Source organism: Solanum verrucosum, unplaced genomic scaffold, assembly GCF_900185275.1.
Source record: "Solanum verrucosum unplaced genomic scaffold, falcon-dt-bn FXZP01000253.1, whole genome shotgun sequence".
Classification (NCBI taxonomy): Eukaryota; Viridiplantae; Streptophyta; class Magnoliopsida; order Solanales; family Solanaceae; genus Solanum; species Solanum verrucosum.
This window is the reverse complement of record NW_026019984.1, coordinates 1378312-1392378: the sequence shown is the minus strand read 5'-3', so window position 1 is coordinate 1392378 and position 14067 is coordinate 1378312. Positions and strand designations below refer to the sequence as shown.

Genomic DNA, 14067 nt, shown 5'->3' with positions numbered 1-14067 from the left:
CATAATAATCAGTAGCAACTAGGAACAAAGGTATCATTCTAGATATTTTTTGAACCAAACTTGTTACTGCATTGGTATGTTTAACCCCATAACCATTTAAAGAATCATAAATATATAAACACCTTTTTCTGATGGAAAAAACAACCAGAAACCAGTGGAATGCAGCACTACTATTGACTGGAATGCATACATGATCAACATCCACCCATGGAGTATTAGTAAGAATCTTATCACCTCTTATATATTGTGCAGCCTCATGATGTATACTAATCAGACTTTCATCTTTGCCATTGGTCTCCCACGCATCATGAATTTGAACAACCCAACTGATGAAAAAAGGGTCAGTAGTAGTAACTCTTGCACTATTATCAGGACCATACTTGCAAAACTTGCGAAGATAATACATTATCACATCAACATGCTGCATATCAAGTTTTATTAGTTAGCACCAAACAACAAAATAATATCACAACTTGATTGAAAGAATTACCATTATCTGATTATTACCTATTAGACTATATTTAAAATTATATGTTTGTGTCATTGTAACAATTAAACTATAATTAGGAGTCTATGTTTGTGTCAGTAGTTGATTTTTCTAACATACATACCAAAAACAATTGTCCCCATAGAACTAAATCACAGATTTCAGTGACTACAATGAAGCAAATTTTACTTACCAATCACTAAAAATCACAACAAAAAACAAATACCAAATCTTACTTTAATATAGAGTTACACCATAAAAAATTACCAAATCACTCCAAGGCTGCCCTGGATAAGCCAAAGGGTGAAACCAATCCATCAAATCCACCCTACCAACACCGAACTCAAAAGGAGGATCGATTGAATTTGAAGCAGCAGTGAAGAAACTGGTTTTCCTATAAAACAAAATGAGTAGTTATAGCATATAAAGTGAATGAACAAATGGTAAAATACAATTACACAACAATACATACTTTCCACGTTTCTTGGATAATTTGCTATCAACTCATTTCTTAAATTGAAGGATAACTTCACTGTACATATCAAACCTCTTGCAATTTACAAAAGGATGCCTCCATAAACAGTACTTCACTGTGTTCACCGATGTGCCACCTGATTCACTTAAGTTTGTGTATGGTGATTGGACATACTTTCCTAGAATCTTCGTACGAACATGCTGAACTGGTGAGATAAATGTGTTTTCACCCTCAATAACACCAAACTGATTGAACTTTGTTTTTCCAGCTTTAGCAACTTTCAAAGGTGTGACACAAATATTTTCAAATTCAACCTCTACCAATGATGACACGTATATTTGTCCAGTTTCAAGAGCAACCAACTGTGATTCACGCACATTAGGCATAACAAAGTCATCCAATGTAGGAGTTTTTCTATTTATTTCAAAATCAACAGATACACCACCTATTAAGATATACAAACATCATTTATGTATCTATATTTTATGAATTTTAAACACAAATCAGAAATGAACGAAAAATAGTTATAAAAAATAGTTTAAGCTAACAAAAAAGAACTTACAATTGTTATCAATAACACGATTACAAAACGAAGATGGTGTCTGGACACCATCTTTATCTCCACAATCTTGCAAATGTTCATTTTGAACATCAACATTTCCTTTTCTTTGATCCTCAACAACAACCTTAATGTTCTCAATAAAAATAAAATTTTGAGTCATTCAACTATTACAATAAGACAACAATATAGCTAATTACGGATATATAATCAACAAGAAGATTAATAATATTTAAAATCAACACAAAGTATCCATATTAACATTTATAATAATCTTGATCTAAAAATTAGTTTATAAGTAAATAATAAGTCCATATATTAATAAGTAGACTAACCCGTTCACCACCTAAATATTTGTTGGTTGAAACATCATTATGAAGAGATTTCAACTCTTGAATGATATATTTGAATGATGAATCCATAAAAACCTTCATTTCAACAAACTTAGCATCTACATTTTTTTCAAACTTTTCCAACTCATTACGAACCTAACAAAGATTAAAATGACATTAATGTTTCTTCAACCAAAATTCTGACAGAAAGTAAATAAATTTATAATCATACCTTCACAACTTCTTGGGCAATTTTCTGCAAATCTTTATTAAATGACAAACTCGGATCACTTCCAACCTTCTGTGCAGAACTATGAGGCAAATCTTTAACATTCTGTCGAACGACAGAATGAGTCTGTAAATTCTGATTTTGCCTTACATATCTATCACGTTTACTCTTCTTATTGAATGGCATATCAGTCAAAACAGTAAGATTTTCCGACTCAATGATATGAAGCTCCTCATCCATGAACACAAGATCTTCAAATGTATACTAACACAATAATAATAAATTGTGAATATACACTACTCATAAAAAATAAAATTAATAAATAATAACAAAAGAACTTTTATTACCTGATTGCCGTGTTTTCTGAACATTCCTTTCTGGAGATGGTCAAAATATATCTTGTTTTTGGATATATCCCAATTGAATATTCTAGGCGTTCGATTGGATTTACGAATTGCAATTGAACCATCAACTTTGTTACAACATTCATAAAACCAAATTTGCAATGCGAGAGGAAACCCTTCAAACTTCACATAATCCGGATCTTTTGCCATTTGACTCGATATAGAATGACGAAGATTAAAAAAGGAGAGATTGCTCCAGGGGTACGTAATGTACTGTCCCGACTCAATACATAAGAAGTGATCTTTTGGAATATGTGACAATTGTGATGGAGATGACAAAATAAATGTACTAATGAAATAAATCATAGACATATTAAAAAAGTCTTCTTCCTGAATCAATCCATCTTCTTTAAACACTCTTATGAAATCAGCTTTCAAAACCTTATCAACAGCATTTGGAAAGTAACGAGAAAGTAACTTAGATGTACTATTCTGATCATGATCAAAAACCATACACCCACCACACTTAAAACCAGTAATTACCAAAAATTCTCTAAGCCCAAAATGCATTTCTTTACCATTTATGTCAAACACAAACATGTCATCCCGATTGTTAGCTAAATGATGAACAAGACATCTAATAATCTGAGGTTGGACTTTCAATTGGGACAAGCCTAATAAATAACCAAAAGGAGACTCTTTAAACAAATGAACACTACCAATTTTTTCAAGTAGCTTTGTTATATCAACAAAAACGTTGACATTTACATAAGAACACCAACGCGATTGTTTCTTCTTGATCTAAATAAAATATATTAAAAATCAATAAATTATAATAGTCATAAAATGCAAAATTTATAATATAAGCAAAGAAATATTTGCATAAAAAATTACATTACTATAAAACGACGGTAAAAACATACATTTAGTGGTACTTGTGATGCCTTTTTCCTTTTATTATTAACAAACCTAGTCCATTTTTGACTTAAACCATTCATGCCTTTGCTCACCGAACCATCAACATTCTAGGGCATAAAAAATTAATTAATGTTACAAATCTTTCTATTAAGAATAAGATTCACCACTTGCATGTCAAAAAAAAAACAAAAAATTCATCAAATAAATAAATACCTTTGAATCCTGATCATTATTTACTCTTAATCTCTTAGAGAGGGGGATATCATCCTCAAAATCGCTGTCATGTGGATAATGATCTTCTACCAATTTTTCTTTACTCTTCGATTTTGTATCAACCCCATAATCATCTTTTTGTTGAAATTTGTAGGATGATGAAGAATTGATAACAATAAACTCATTAGATCTACCAGATGGTCTTGAACTGATCGGCGGGCTATCAACGATTACCACAGATTTGTTAAGTCTAGGACTTTTACGTGGAGTCTTTTCCATCGAACAATGACAATTTTTTAGATTAGTTGTCTTGTGAAACGTTTCTGTGAGAAGATTAAAGGTTAAGAAATTTGAAAAAGAAAGAGAAGATTAAAGGTTGTATACTAAAAAATTCGCCCGGTTAAGAAAGTTGAAGAAGAATATGGAAGGAAACCCTTTTGACTTCCCAAAATATTTTCAAGATTTTATTGAAACTATCACTCAACATTGAAAAGTACACCCTTTCTTGGTAAAAAAATATTGCTTTATCAGAACAAAAATAAAAAACTAATTATGATCCCAAAGACTTCCACTTTGCCTAAAAAACGAAAAAAAAAAGGTAATGAACGTGTGAATTTGGAACTGTTTAGGAGAGAGAATATTTGATAAATATTAATATCCTAATTATACTCCCTATAAAAGACACGAATTACTAAAAGTATGAGAGAGAAAATCTGTAAAATTAAATTAAATTAAATACAAAAATTAAATGTTTTGTTATGTATGTAATTTAAAAACTTAGTTTGTAATTAAATATAAGTATATTGATATTTTGTTGATAAAAAACTTAAGTAGTATATTTCTGTAATTTTTCCTTTTAAATACAAATAATCTTTTTTTAAATATCAACTATATAAATAAATTATTTATTTTGGACTAAATATAAAATATAAAAATATCAAACAACACGGATAAGTATGATATAATTGTTGTCCTTTTGATATTTACTTCTTGAAGTACTAATTCAATATTCAATAAATCTAAGCATTGAATGTTTGTACTAATAATTGAGTTGATTATTTTTTTCAAAAAAATTAGTTTTTTGATAACTTGTTTAAATGTGTGGTCCGCCTGTTTTTATTGTCAGTCGTTATATCTCATAAACGTACACGACATGTAATAGTACCACAAATAACTGTCAATAGTTCGAAAATGAAATTAATAATTTGCAATCAAATTTAATACATAAAAATACTGTTATTAATTAAATTTAGATACACCCTGATTTACCACATGTGACTCTTGACGAAGAATCAAGAAAAATGTTAAAAACAAACTAAACTTGATCAGAATTTAGGATATTTCACTCATATTATAAGATTGAAAGTGTATTTAAATTTATTTAGTTAAATAAATAAGTATTTTAAAAATTATCAATAATTTAAAACTGAACGTAATAATTTACATCAAGTTTACGAGCTTACTATATCAGATTTAATACTATCTACCTCACCTACAAACTAAATCATTATAAATGGTCCTAAGAAAAAAAAGATAAAATAAGTTGACTCTTTCTCTAAATATGAATGGTCTACTCTACTATGGCAAGTGTCATCCTCTAATCTAATCTACAATTGTCCACACACTGATGTGATGTGTATTTCATTGTCATCTTCTTCATCTTTTTCTCTGTAATTCCAAATACCCATTTCAATTTCTCACTGAAAAATCCAAAAAAAAAAAGTTTTAAAAAAAATTATCTACAGAAAAGTAAGCAAGATTGATTTTTGATTGTAATGGAGAAATCTGGTTATGGCCGTGATGGGATATACAGATCTCTTAGACCTCCTCTGTTTTATCCAAAAGATGAAAAACTATCTATGGTTTCTTTTTTATTCAGAAACTCCTCATCTTACCCTGAAAAACCTGCGTTTTTTGATGCTGATAATGGTGAAACTTTATCTTTTTCTCAGTTCAAATCTATGGTGTCCAGAATCTCTCATGGACTTATTCACCAAATGGGTATCAAGAAAAATGACGTTGTTTTGATATTTACCCCAAATTCTGTTCAATTTCCTCTTAGTTTCTTTGGGGTTATTGCTATTGGTGCCATTGCTACAACTGTTAATCCTATGTATACTGTTTCTGAACTTTCTAAGCAAATTAAAGATTGTAAACCAAAGCTTATTATTACTTCTCCTGAATTGTTTGATAAGGTTAATAGGTTTAATTTACCTATTATGCTTTTGGGTCACCCGGGAAATTCGAATTCGATTAATTCGGGTGTTGTAAGGTTTACTGAGCTAGTGGGTAAAGCTGGGTATTTTGATTTGGATAAAACTATGATAAAACAAACTGATACTGCTGCATTGTTGTATTCTTCGGGTACAACGGGGGTTAGTAAAGGTGTAGTTTTAACTCATAGGAATTTCATATCGGCGGCTTTAATGGTGACTAGTGATCAAGAGTTGGCTGGGGAAATGCATAATGTGTATTTGTGTGTTTTGCCTATGTTTCATGTGTTTGGTCTTGCTGTTATTATGTATGCACAGTTGCAGAGGGGTAATGCTATTGTATCTATGGCGAAATTTGATTTGGAAACGCTTTTGAAGAATGTTGATAAGTATAGAGTGAGTCATTTATGGATTGTACCTCCGATTGTTTTAGCATTGGCTAAGAATCCTGTGGTGAAGAAGTATAATTTAACGTCGATAAAGCAAATTGGATCCGGGGCTGCACCTTTAGGGAAGGATTTGATGGAGGATTGCGCTAAGAACTTCCCTCAGGCTGTTGTTATGCAGGTAATTTTTTATGTATGCTTTTATCTTGAATATTGGAATGAAGGATATTGGCGCAATATAAGTAAGAGTTGCCGCCATGTGATCATGATGTCACGGATTCAACCCTTGGCAACAACCTCTTGTAGAAATGCAAGGTAGGTCTGCGTAGAATTGACCTATGTGTTGTGGTCCTTTCCGAACCTTATGTATAGTAAGAGCTTAGTGCACCAGGCTACCCCTTTTAGTGGAATGAAATAGGTCAAAATGGATCATAATGGATATAGAGGATTGCTATAGCCGACCACGAGTAGTTTGGGATTGACATGTGTTAATTAAACTCCCTCTGTTTCAGATTTGATTGTCAGTAAGGAGAACTTTTGAATCTTGTGGTATTAAACATGTCACGTGGAAAGTTAAAATTAAGCAGTTGCTAGATAAGGAAAAAGACACTCCTTTTAAAACAGACTAAAAGGTAAGTAAGCAAATTGGTGACGGAGGGAGTAGTAGTTTTTGTTTTAACCTTCAAATTTCAATATAGTACTTCTTGAGTAGGCATTTGCCTTCTAAACATCAAAACTACTTTTCTCTTTATCTGTTTGTCTAACCATTTTTGTGGAAGAAATATAATTCTATGAGCCTCAATTCTTTGATACCTTGTTTAGTATGTTCATGTTTAGACCAGAACATCATACGCATGAAATGAATGAATAATCAGACAGACGTTATGGGCAATGTTAATAGTTTTACATATAATGTGGGCTTCTCATATTACTAGTGCTGTAATTTCAGGGATACGGTATGACAGAAACCTGTGGAATTGTTTCAATGGAGAATATGTATGCAGGTCCTAGACATACAGGATCAGCAGGGACTCTAGCTTCTGGAGTTGAAGCTCAAATAGTAAGTGTTGATAAATCAAAGCCTCTTCCTCCTGGACAATTAGGTGAAATATGGGTGCGTGGTCCCAACATGATGAAAGGTAACATATTTGCTAAATTCGACTTGTAGTTTTTTTTGTAAGAAGTTCATGTATTATGGAATAGGACTATCTTCTTTCTCCCATTGAAGGAGTAACGTGATGTGCTAGGTACTAGCAGTACAATGAATAAAAAGGCAGATCCAATATATAAACTTGATGAGGTCAACCTTTAATATTCATATATATGAACTCATTGTACTTCTGAAAATTATGGGTTTAGTATAGAATGTTTGTGGTGTGGCCTAGTGGTCAATGAACTAGTTGAGAACTGAGGTCTCAGGAGACAAAAAAAACACTTGGTGATTCTTCCCATCTATCCTATCTACTTGGTGATTCTTCCCATCTATCCTAGCCTTGGTGGATAGAGTTACCTAGTATCTATTGCTGGTGGGAGGTGGCAGGCACCCCGTGGAATTAGTCGAGGGTGCGCGAAAGGTGGTCCGAACACCACGGTCATTAAAAAAAATATTCCTCCCTCCATTTCAATTTGCTTGTCTTACTGCCCTTTTTAATCCGTTTAAAAAAGAATGTCTCTCTCTTTGTTTGGCAACTCATTTAATTTCAACTTTTCATTGTGAATGTTTAAAACAACAAGATTAAAGGGCATTTTGGTACATTCTACATATCTTTAGTTTAAAACCAAAGATTCAAAAGTCTTCCTTACTTTCTTAAACTCCGTGCCAAGTCAAAACCAATCAAACAAATTGAAACGGAGGGAGTAGTGTTTTTACATGTATATATCTATGTTTTATGTCAAAATATTGTCTTCAGTTGAACCCATCGTTCAAAAGCTCCATCCGATCTGTATGAAATTTACACCTTGCACCTTATTGCATTTAAATCTCTTGAAGTATGGTCAGTTCTGAGAAGAATAGGATTAGAGTATCATGTGCTTCTCTGCTGGCAATTCTTCCCGATATTTTACTTGTCCAAAATAGAAAAAGGAAGATATTATGAGATAGTATCACAGTTGAGATGCTCTCCACGATTTTTGTTTACTTCAATTGACTTCTAGACTCTTATAAATTTAGTTCTGGTTAGTTGCCAAAGGGCATGTTTTTTGAGCTAATATGTTTCTTTTGGACAAGGCAATAATTGTCAATCTAAAAATGAATAGTTTGTAATGACTGTCATGAGATGGACGGGTTTCACTGGGTATGTTGTTGTTGGTTTCTCACATTTCACAATGACCGGGTCATTGAATTATTTTAGCATGTTCTTCATGGAGTCTTGCTATTTTCAGGTTATTTCAACAATCCACAGGCCACAAAGCTCACTATAGATAATCAGGGCTGGGTTCATACAGGAGATCTTGGGTACTTTACTGAGGATGGATTACTTTATGTCGTTGACAGGATCAAAGAGCTCATCAAGTACAAAGGTTTTCAGGTACCCTCTTTTTTGGTGATGGCGGAGTTTCTCCAGGTTTTAAAAATAGAAGTAGCATAGACTCAGCTGGACTTGCTGGACCCATTTTTGTCCGTGCCCTGACGCGGTGCATGTGCATTAGTTTCACGACCAAATGTTGATATAATGAAGGGGTCATAATCCTATCTTTCTGATTTCATTGATTATACATATTTATTATTGTATGAGCTGCTCACGACCAAGTTGCATGCTGGATTAGTTTCTGACAATAAGTTTCTGTAGAACAATTGCATCAGTTTTTGCAAAACATGGCTTGGGGATGTTTAATATTTCTGGAAAAATTTTGGTCTGATTTCCAAAAAGGATCATTTTTACTACTTTCTCAGACCTGCTCACAACATGATCTTTTCAGCTACTGGGACTCCTTCAGTATGTCATTTCCCTTAAACAGGTTGTGTGCCATGTGTTGGCGAAGCGCCCACTAGGAGGTCTGTCTATTTACAATCTCTACATAATGGCAGGTTGAGTCTGCCTCTGTGGTAGTCGCTTTACGGAATATGCCCTTGGTAGTCCCCTAGTGGATTCTCAATATAGGATTGTAGTCCAAGGAGCTTTCCGTAAAAGTTCAGAATAAAGCACATATTGGGGTCCCTCCTGAAGGGAAAAGTGCCTTCATTAGATGCTTGATGAGGCAAATATTTCTTGTTCCATTTGGATTGATATACAATTCTTTTCAGAGAGGGTATATTCCATTTTACTTGCTGAATGGGCAAGTAAACTCGCACTAACCTTAAAGACAATGGGAGTAGCCGTGATCATTTAAACCCCTTTGGAAACTCTTACACAACCGATGAAGGACGAATGTAGCATGCTCTAACATCCACATTGGAATCCTAGTAACCTAGTTGAAAATAACCTATCGTTATCCACTAGCTATAGTTAACTTTTCAACATCAACTGTCTACTTTCATTTCCGTTTTGCAAAATAGTTAGATTGATGGAATTTCATATTATGAAGGAATTATTTAGTGCTCTCCGGATGCATATCGATTCTTATATCAATTAATCAATTCATGCATATTTTTTTATCAGGTTGCACCAGCAGAGCTTGAAGGTCTACTTGTTTCTCATCCTGAAATATTAGATGCTGTTGTTATCCCGTAAGTCTTGCTTTAGTAAATTTTGAAGCTATCTTATTCGAACATCACATGCTACTGGTGATTTATCCAAAGAAAAATGTCATGTGATACTGTACTGTTACCCGAAAAGATGATACATCAAAATACGAAGTTTAAGAGTTTCCTTGTAGGTTTCCTGATGCTGAAGCTGGTGAGGTTCCGGTTGCATATGTTGTTCGCTCTCCTAATAGCTCTCTGACTGAAGAAGATGTTCAGAAGTTCATTGCGGAGCAGGTATATGCTCGTGAAACAATGACATCTCTTTAGATAAACATAAGATGCTTGCACGACTAGCTTAGAATATCTCTCTATATTAGCTAAAAAGAAAACATACCTAATAAATCGAGGTTGTTGATAAGATATAGAACTAAACAAACGACATAAATGTCACTTGGATCATTTCAACACCATCATAACTGTCTCAAAGTATGCGATTTGGCTGGTGTTAGGAATGGACCCTCTTCAGACTCATCTGCCGGGATGTGTTTTACCGAATTATACATGCTAAAACAGTTGCAACAAATATGTCTATCGCTCTTTTTAGACTTTTGTCTTGATCCGACATCACGGTTGCCTAGGTGAGCAGCCTAGGAGCACATACCAAACATATTTCTGTACTATGAGGATTAATCAAGAATTGACTAGTTTTACATTAACCGTTAACCTACCAAAAACTCCTCCATTATATCTAGGCTTGAGACCGACAATATGCTTAATATTTTGTTGGAGCTGCAGTGGGATGTTGGGTTGGCTCGGGAGATGGAAATCTTGAAATATAAGTCGTTACAGCTTACTCCGAATGAATGTATGTTTTGTCGATTTCAAGATCTTATTTTCATTTTTCGATCCATATCTATGCAGGTTGCACCTTTCAAAAGATTGAAGAAGGTAACATTCATAAACAGTGTTCCAAAGTCAGCTGCTGGGAAAATCCTAAGAAGAGAACTAATCGATAAGGTTCGTTCAAAAATATAAGATTTGTACCCGATACATGTGCTGGTGGGAGCTAGAAAGTACCTGCAGATTTAGTCAAGGTACACACAAACTGGCCCCAACACCATGGTTATATTATAAAATAAGTAATGGTAAGATTTGCATAGTTTGCTCATTAGATGTTAAAAGCACATCCATCCATCTACTGTATATTTTTTTTCCAAATTGTAACAGAATTGTATGAATAATGTGAAATTACAAGTGATTTGCATAATAAAAGATATACACTTTGGAGCGTACTTATCCATCTCACCACAGTTCTTGGTGTTTTTTTTCCCTCTATTGTATTGATTGATATTGAAATATAATGTATTGTTAAAAGGCAATATACCGAAGTATTAATCTTTGATCTACACGGATTAGGGGTTTAGCTAACGCGTGAAACACTGCTCCTAGAAAATATGATTGCAAGATCGAAACTCAAAAGGAATTTATGAGGCCATCACAAGCCATGGAGCATGTGATTTAACTCAGTATATCAAAATTTAAAATATATAAAATTATACCAGTATTTGACATTTAAATAAGTAACTAAGAGTTTTTATACGAGGCATATTATAAGTAAAAAAAATAATCATGGACAATTTATTTTGACATTGTCATTTAATATGTATTAACCTCATTTAATTTTAGCACATATTCCAACATTTACTTGTGATCGTAGAAGTTAGGTTTTGATAAAATGAAACTTCAAATACAATGTACATATGAAGTTACAGGCTAAAATGTAATCATTTTTGCCAAAAGTTTAGATAAAATTGATTGGACTTATTAATTTTTGCCTGATTTCAACTATTATGTTCGAAGTTCACGCACATATGACTAAAGTCACACAAAATGACAAAACTTTAGCCATATATGTATCTAAACTTCAGCTACATGCAAACTTCATATACACTATCTGAAATTGCCCTAAATAAATACACATGCAAAATTTTAAAAACACTTCACACAAATAAAATAACAACGTCAGAATCTGATATCTGTGCTCTAAAATTGAAAGCTCCTAACTTTTTTAGATCAACTCTTAGAGCACATAACTTGAGGCCAAAAAAACATATATAGAGAATAGAAAGGAAAATAAAAGTAACAAATTAAAAGATATATAACCACATAAAAAAGAGAAGATTATTATACACAATCACACAACACATCGAACAGTAAGTAAGCTCAAGCACTAAAATAAAAGAGTATGATGCGATTATATAGAATGCAATAAAAATAAAGCGCAAGTAATTAATAAGGAGTTGATATCTCAAAAGGTCACTCAACTTTAACAATTTATCTAGTAAAGTCATTAAACTAAAATCACTCAATTTAGGTCTTTGTATCAATAAAATCATTCAACTAAATTTATCATTAAAAATATATAAGGCTTTTAGAACTTATGATCTTCCAACTGGATTTGAATGAATATTAATTATCCAAAGTAATATAGTTAAATGATTTTTTATCCAACATATATAGTTAAATGATTTTTTTGATACAAAAACTTAAGTTGAGTGATTTTATTGATACAAAACAAAGTTTAATGACTTTGTTAGATAAATTGTAAAAATTGAATGACCTTTTGAGACATTAACTCAATTAACAAGTTATCTACTTCCAATTCTAAATCAGTTATGTACAAATATTTTTTATATTATCTTTTTTTTTGGTAAGTAAGCATTTTATTACCAAAGAGAAGTTTACAGTTCAAAAAAAAAAAAAAAAAGAAAAAGAACTATTCCGACTAAGATCGAATCCAACTAATAACTTTTCATCTCCTAACCATCTATCGACTACTTTAGCTTGGATAGTAGTTCAACATCGTCAAGTATTTAGTTAATTTTACTTTAAGACAGCCTCTGAAATATACGTCTTGAATTATTCTCTTCACAAGATCCGATATTTCTCTTCTTTTGCCTTGAAAAATAATTTGGTTCCTCTCTTGCCACATAGATGCAGCCTGTTAAGGCCATTCTATAAATCAAAGAAAAACATATACAATGATCATTAAATTCTTCTCACATTGAAGTAACCTTGTTACTGATCATTGACACAACAAATAAGTACTCTTACTTTCTTTCTTTTTATGTGACACGATTTTTCTATTAAAAATAAGATAATATTTTTATATTTGAAAATATCTAATTATAAAATTTACATTCTATCCTTATTAAAAAGTTTTTATAAACTACAAATTTTCAAAATCATTTTTATCAAACTTAAAATTTTATATTGAATTAAATTCTGTTACATAAATTGAAATCGGGAATATAAAGGTCTCATTGAGTCGTCCTTTAGCTGCTTTTATAAAAGTCCCTTGTGTATGTAAAAAAAGGTCCCCAAAAACTAGTATATATTATTTCAAAATATTCAAAATTTTATACAATCAAGCCATTTAGATATAGTAATTACAAGTGGAAAATCTAGAAAATAAGACAAACAACGTAATATGTATGTATAAAAGATTAAATAACATTTGTACATAGTACTCTTTCTGTTTTGAAATACTTCTCATGTTATTGCTTTCAAGAGTTAATTTGACTAATCTTTAAATTAAATTAATTTAATATTTTTTAAACTATACGAGAAATACTATATAGTTGTTATTTTCATATCATCATGGTGAAAATCGCATCTTAAAATATTGATAAAGAATTAGATAATTTGACTCCTGAGAAATGAAACGTGACAAGTATTTAAGACGCAGAGAGTATATATAAAACAAGAAAGAAAATACGGTGCAGTATATATAGTTTGACTAAGGTAAAAGGGTAAGACCTCATTTCGTCATTCATATCAATTAGTCTTAGCTTTGCTTTGACGATTCAATATGACATTTCATTTTCCTCTTTATCATTTGATTTTTTATATCTAAGAGTTAATTTTGCAAAAGAAGTACTATAACAAGCTATTTGTAATTAATAAAAAGTAACCACCTAATTTTGTAACCATCTATCTTGAATTCTCTGGCATTAAAGTCTTTATCAAACACTAGATCTTCTAAAGATATCTGAAAGACTTAATATTCAACTTCTCGTATACATTATTTAGATCGAAATATATCAATTTAACCTCATACATTAATTGATTATCTAAAGATGTCTAAAAGACCTCATATTCAACTAAAAGTAATTACTATGCCTTTTTTTGACGAATAATATAGTGTTATAATTTCATCGACTAAAAAAATTATTAAAAGAGAGTAACAATTAAAATAGAACAACTATTTTTTTTATAATGGGAAA

The 14067-nt window shown here is 31.8% G+C and overlaps 1 protein-coding gene across 1 annotated transcript; it reads left to right on the top strand.

The window, feature by feature from the left end:
* The first annotated feature begins 5164 nt into the window (after positions 1-5164).
* On the top strand, positions 5165-11069 carry LOC125818402 (probable CoA ligase CCL7). The gene is made up of 6 exons (XM_049497921.1): positions 5165-6337; positions 7106-7295; positions 8539-8684; positions 9756-9823; positions 9973-10075; positions 10703-11069. Exons 1-6 carry the CDS (start codon positions 5333-5335, stop codon positions 10814-10816), a joined length of 1626 nt encoding a protein of 541 aa, XP_049353878.1. The 5' UTR covers positions 5165-5332; the 3' UTR covers positions 10817-11069.
* Positions 11070-14067: the final 2998 nt, after the last annotated feature.

What these genes read in the sequence shown, in the direction of transcription:
- LOC125818402 (XM_049497921.1), top strand. Translation starts at nt 5,333, where the DNA reads ATGGAGAAATCTGGTTATGGCCGTGATGGGATATACAGATCTCTTAGA. An exon ending in CTCAGGCTGTTGTTATGCAG is followed by an intron (nt 6,338 to 7,105) that starts GTAATTTTTTAT and finishes CTGTAATTTCAG; the next exon opens with GGATACGGTATGACAGAAAC. An exon ending in TCAAGTACAAAGGTTTTCAG is followed by an intron (nt 8,685 to 9,755) that starts GTACCCTCTTTT and finishes TTTTTTTATCAG; the next exon opens with GTTGCACCAGCAGAGCTTGA.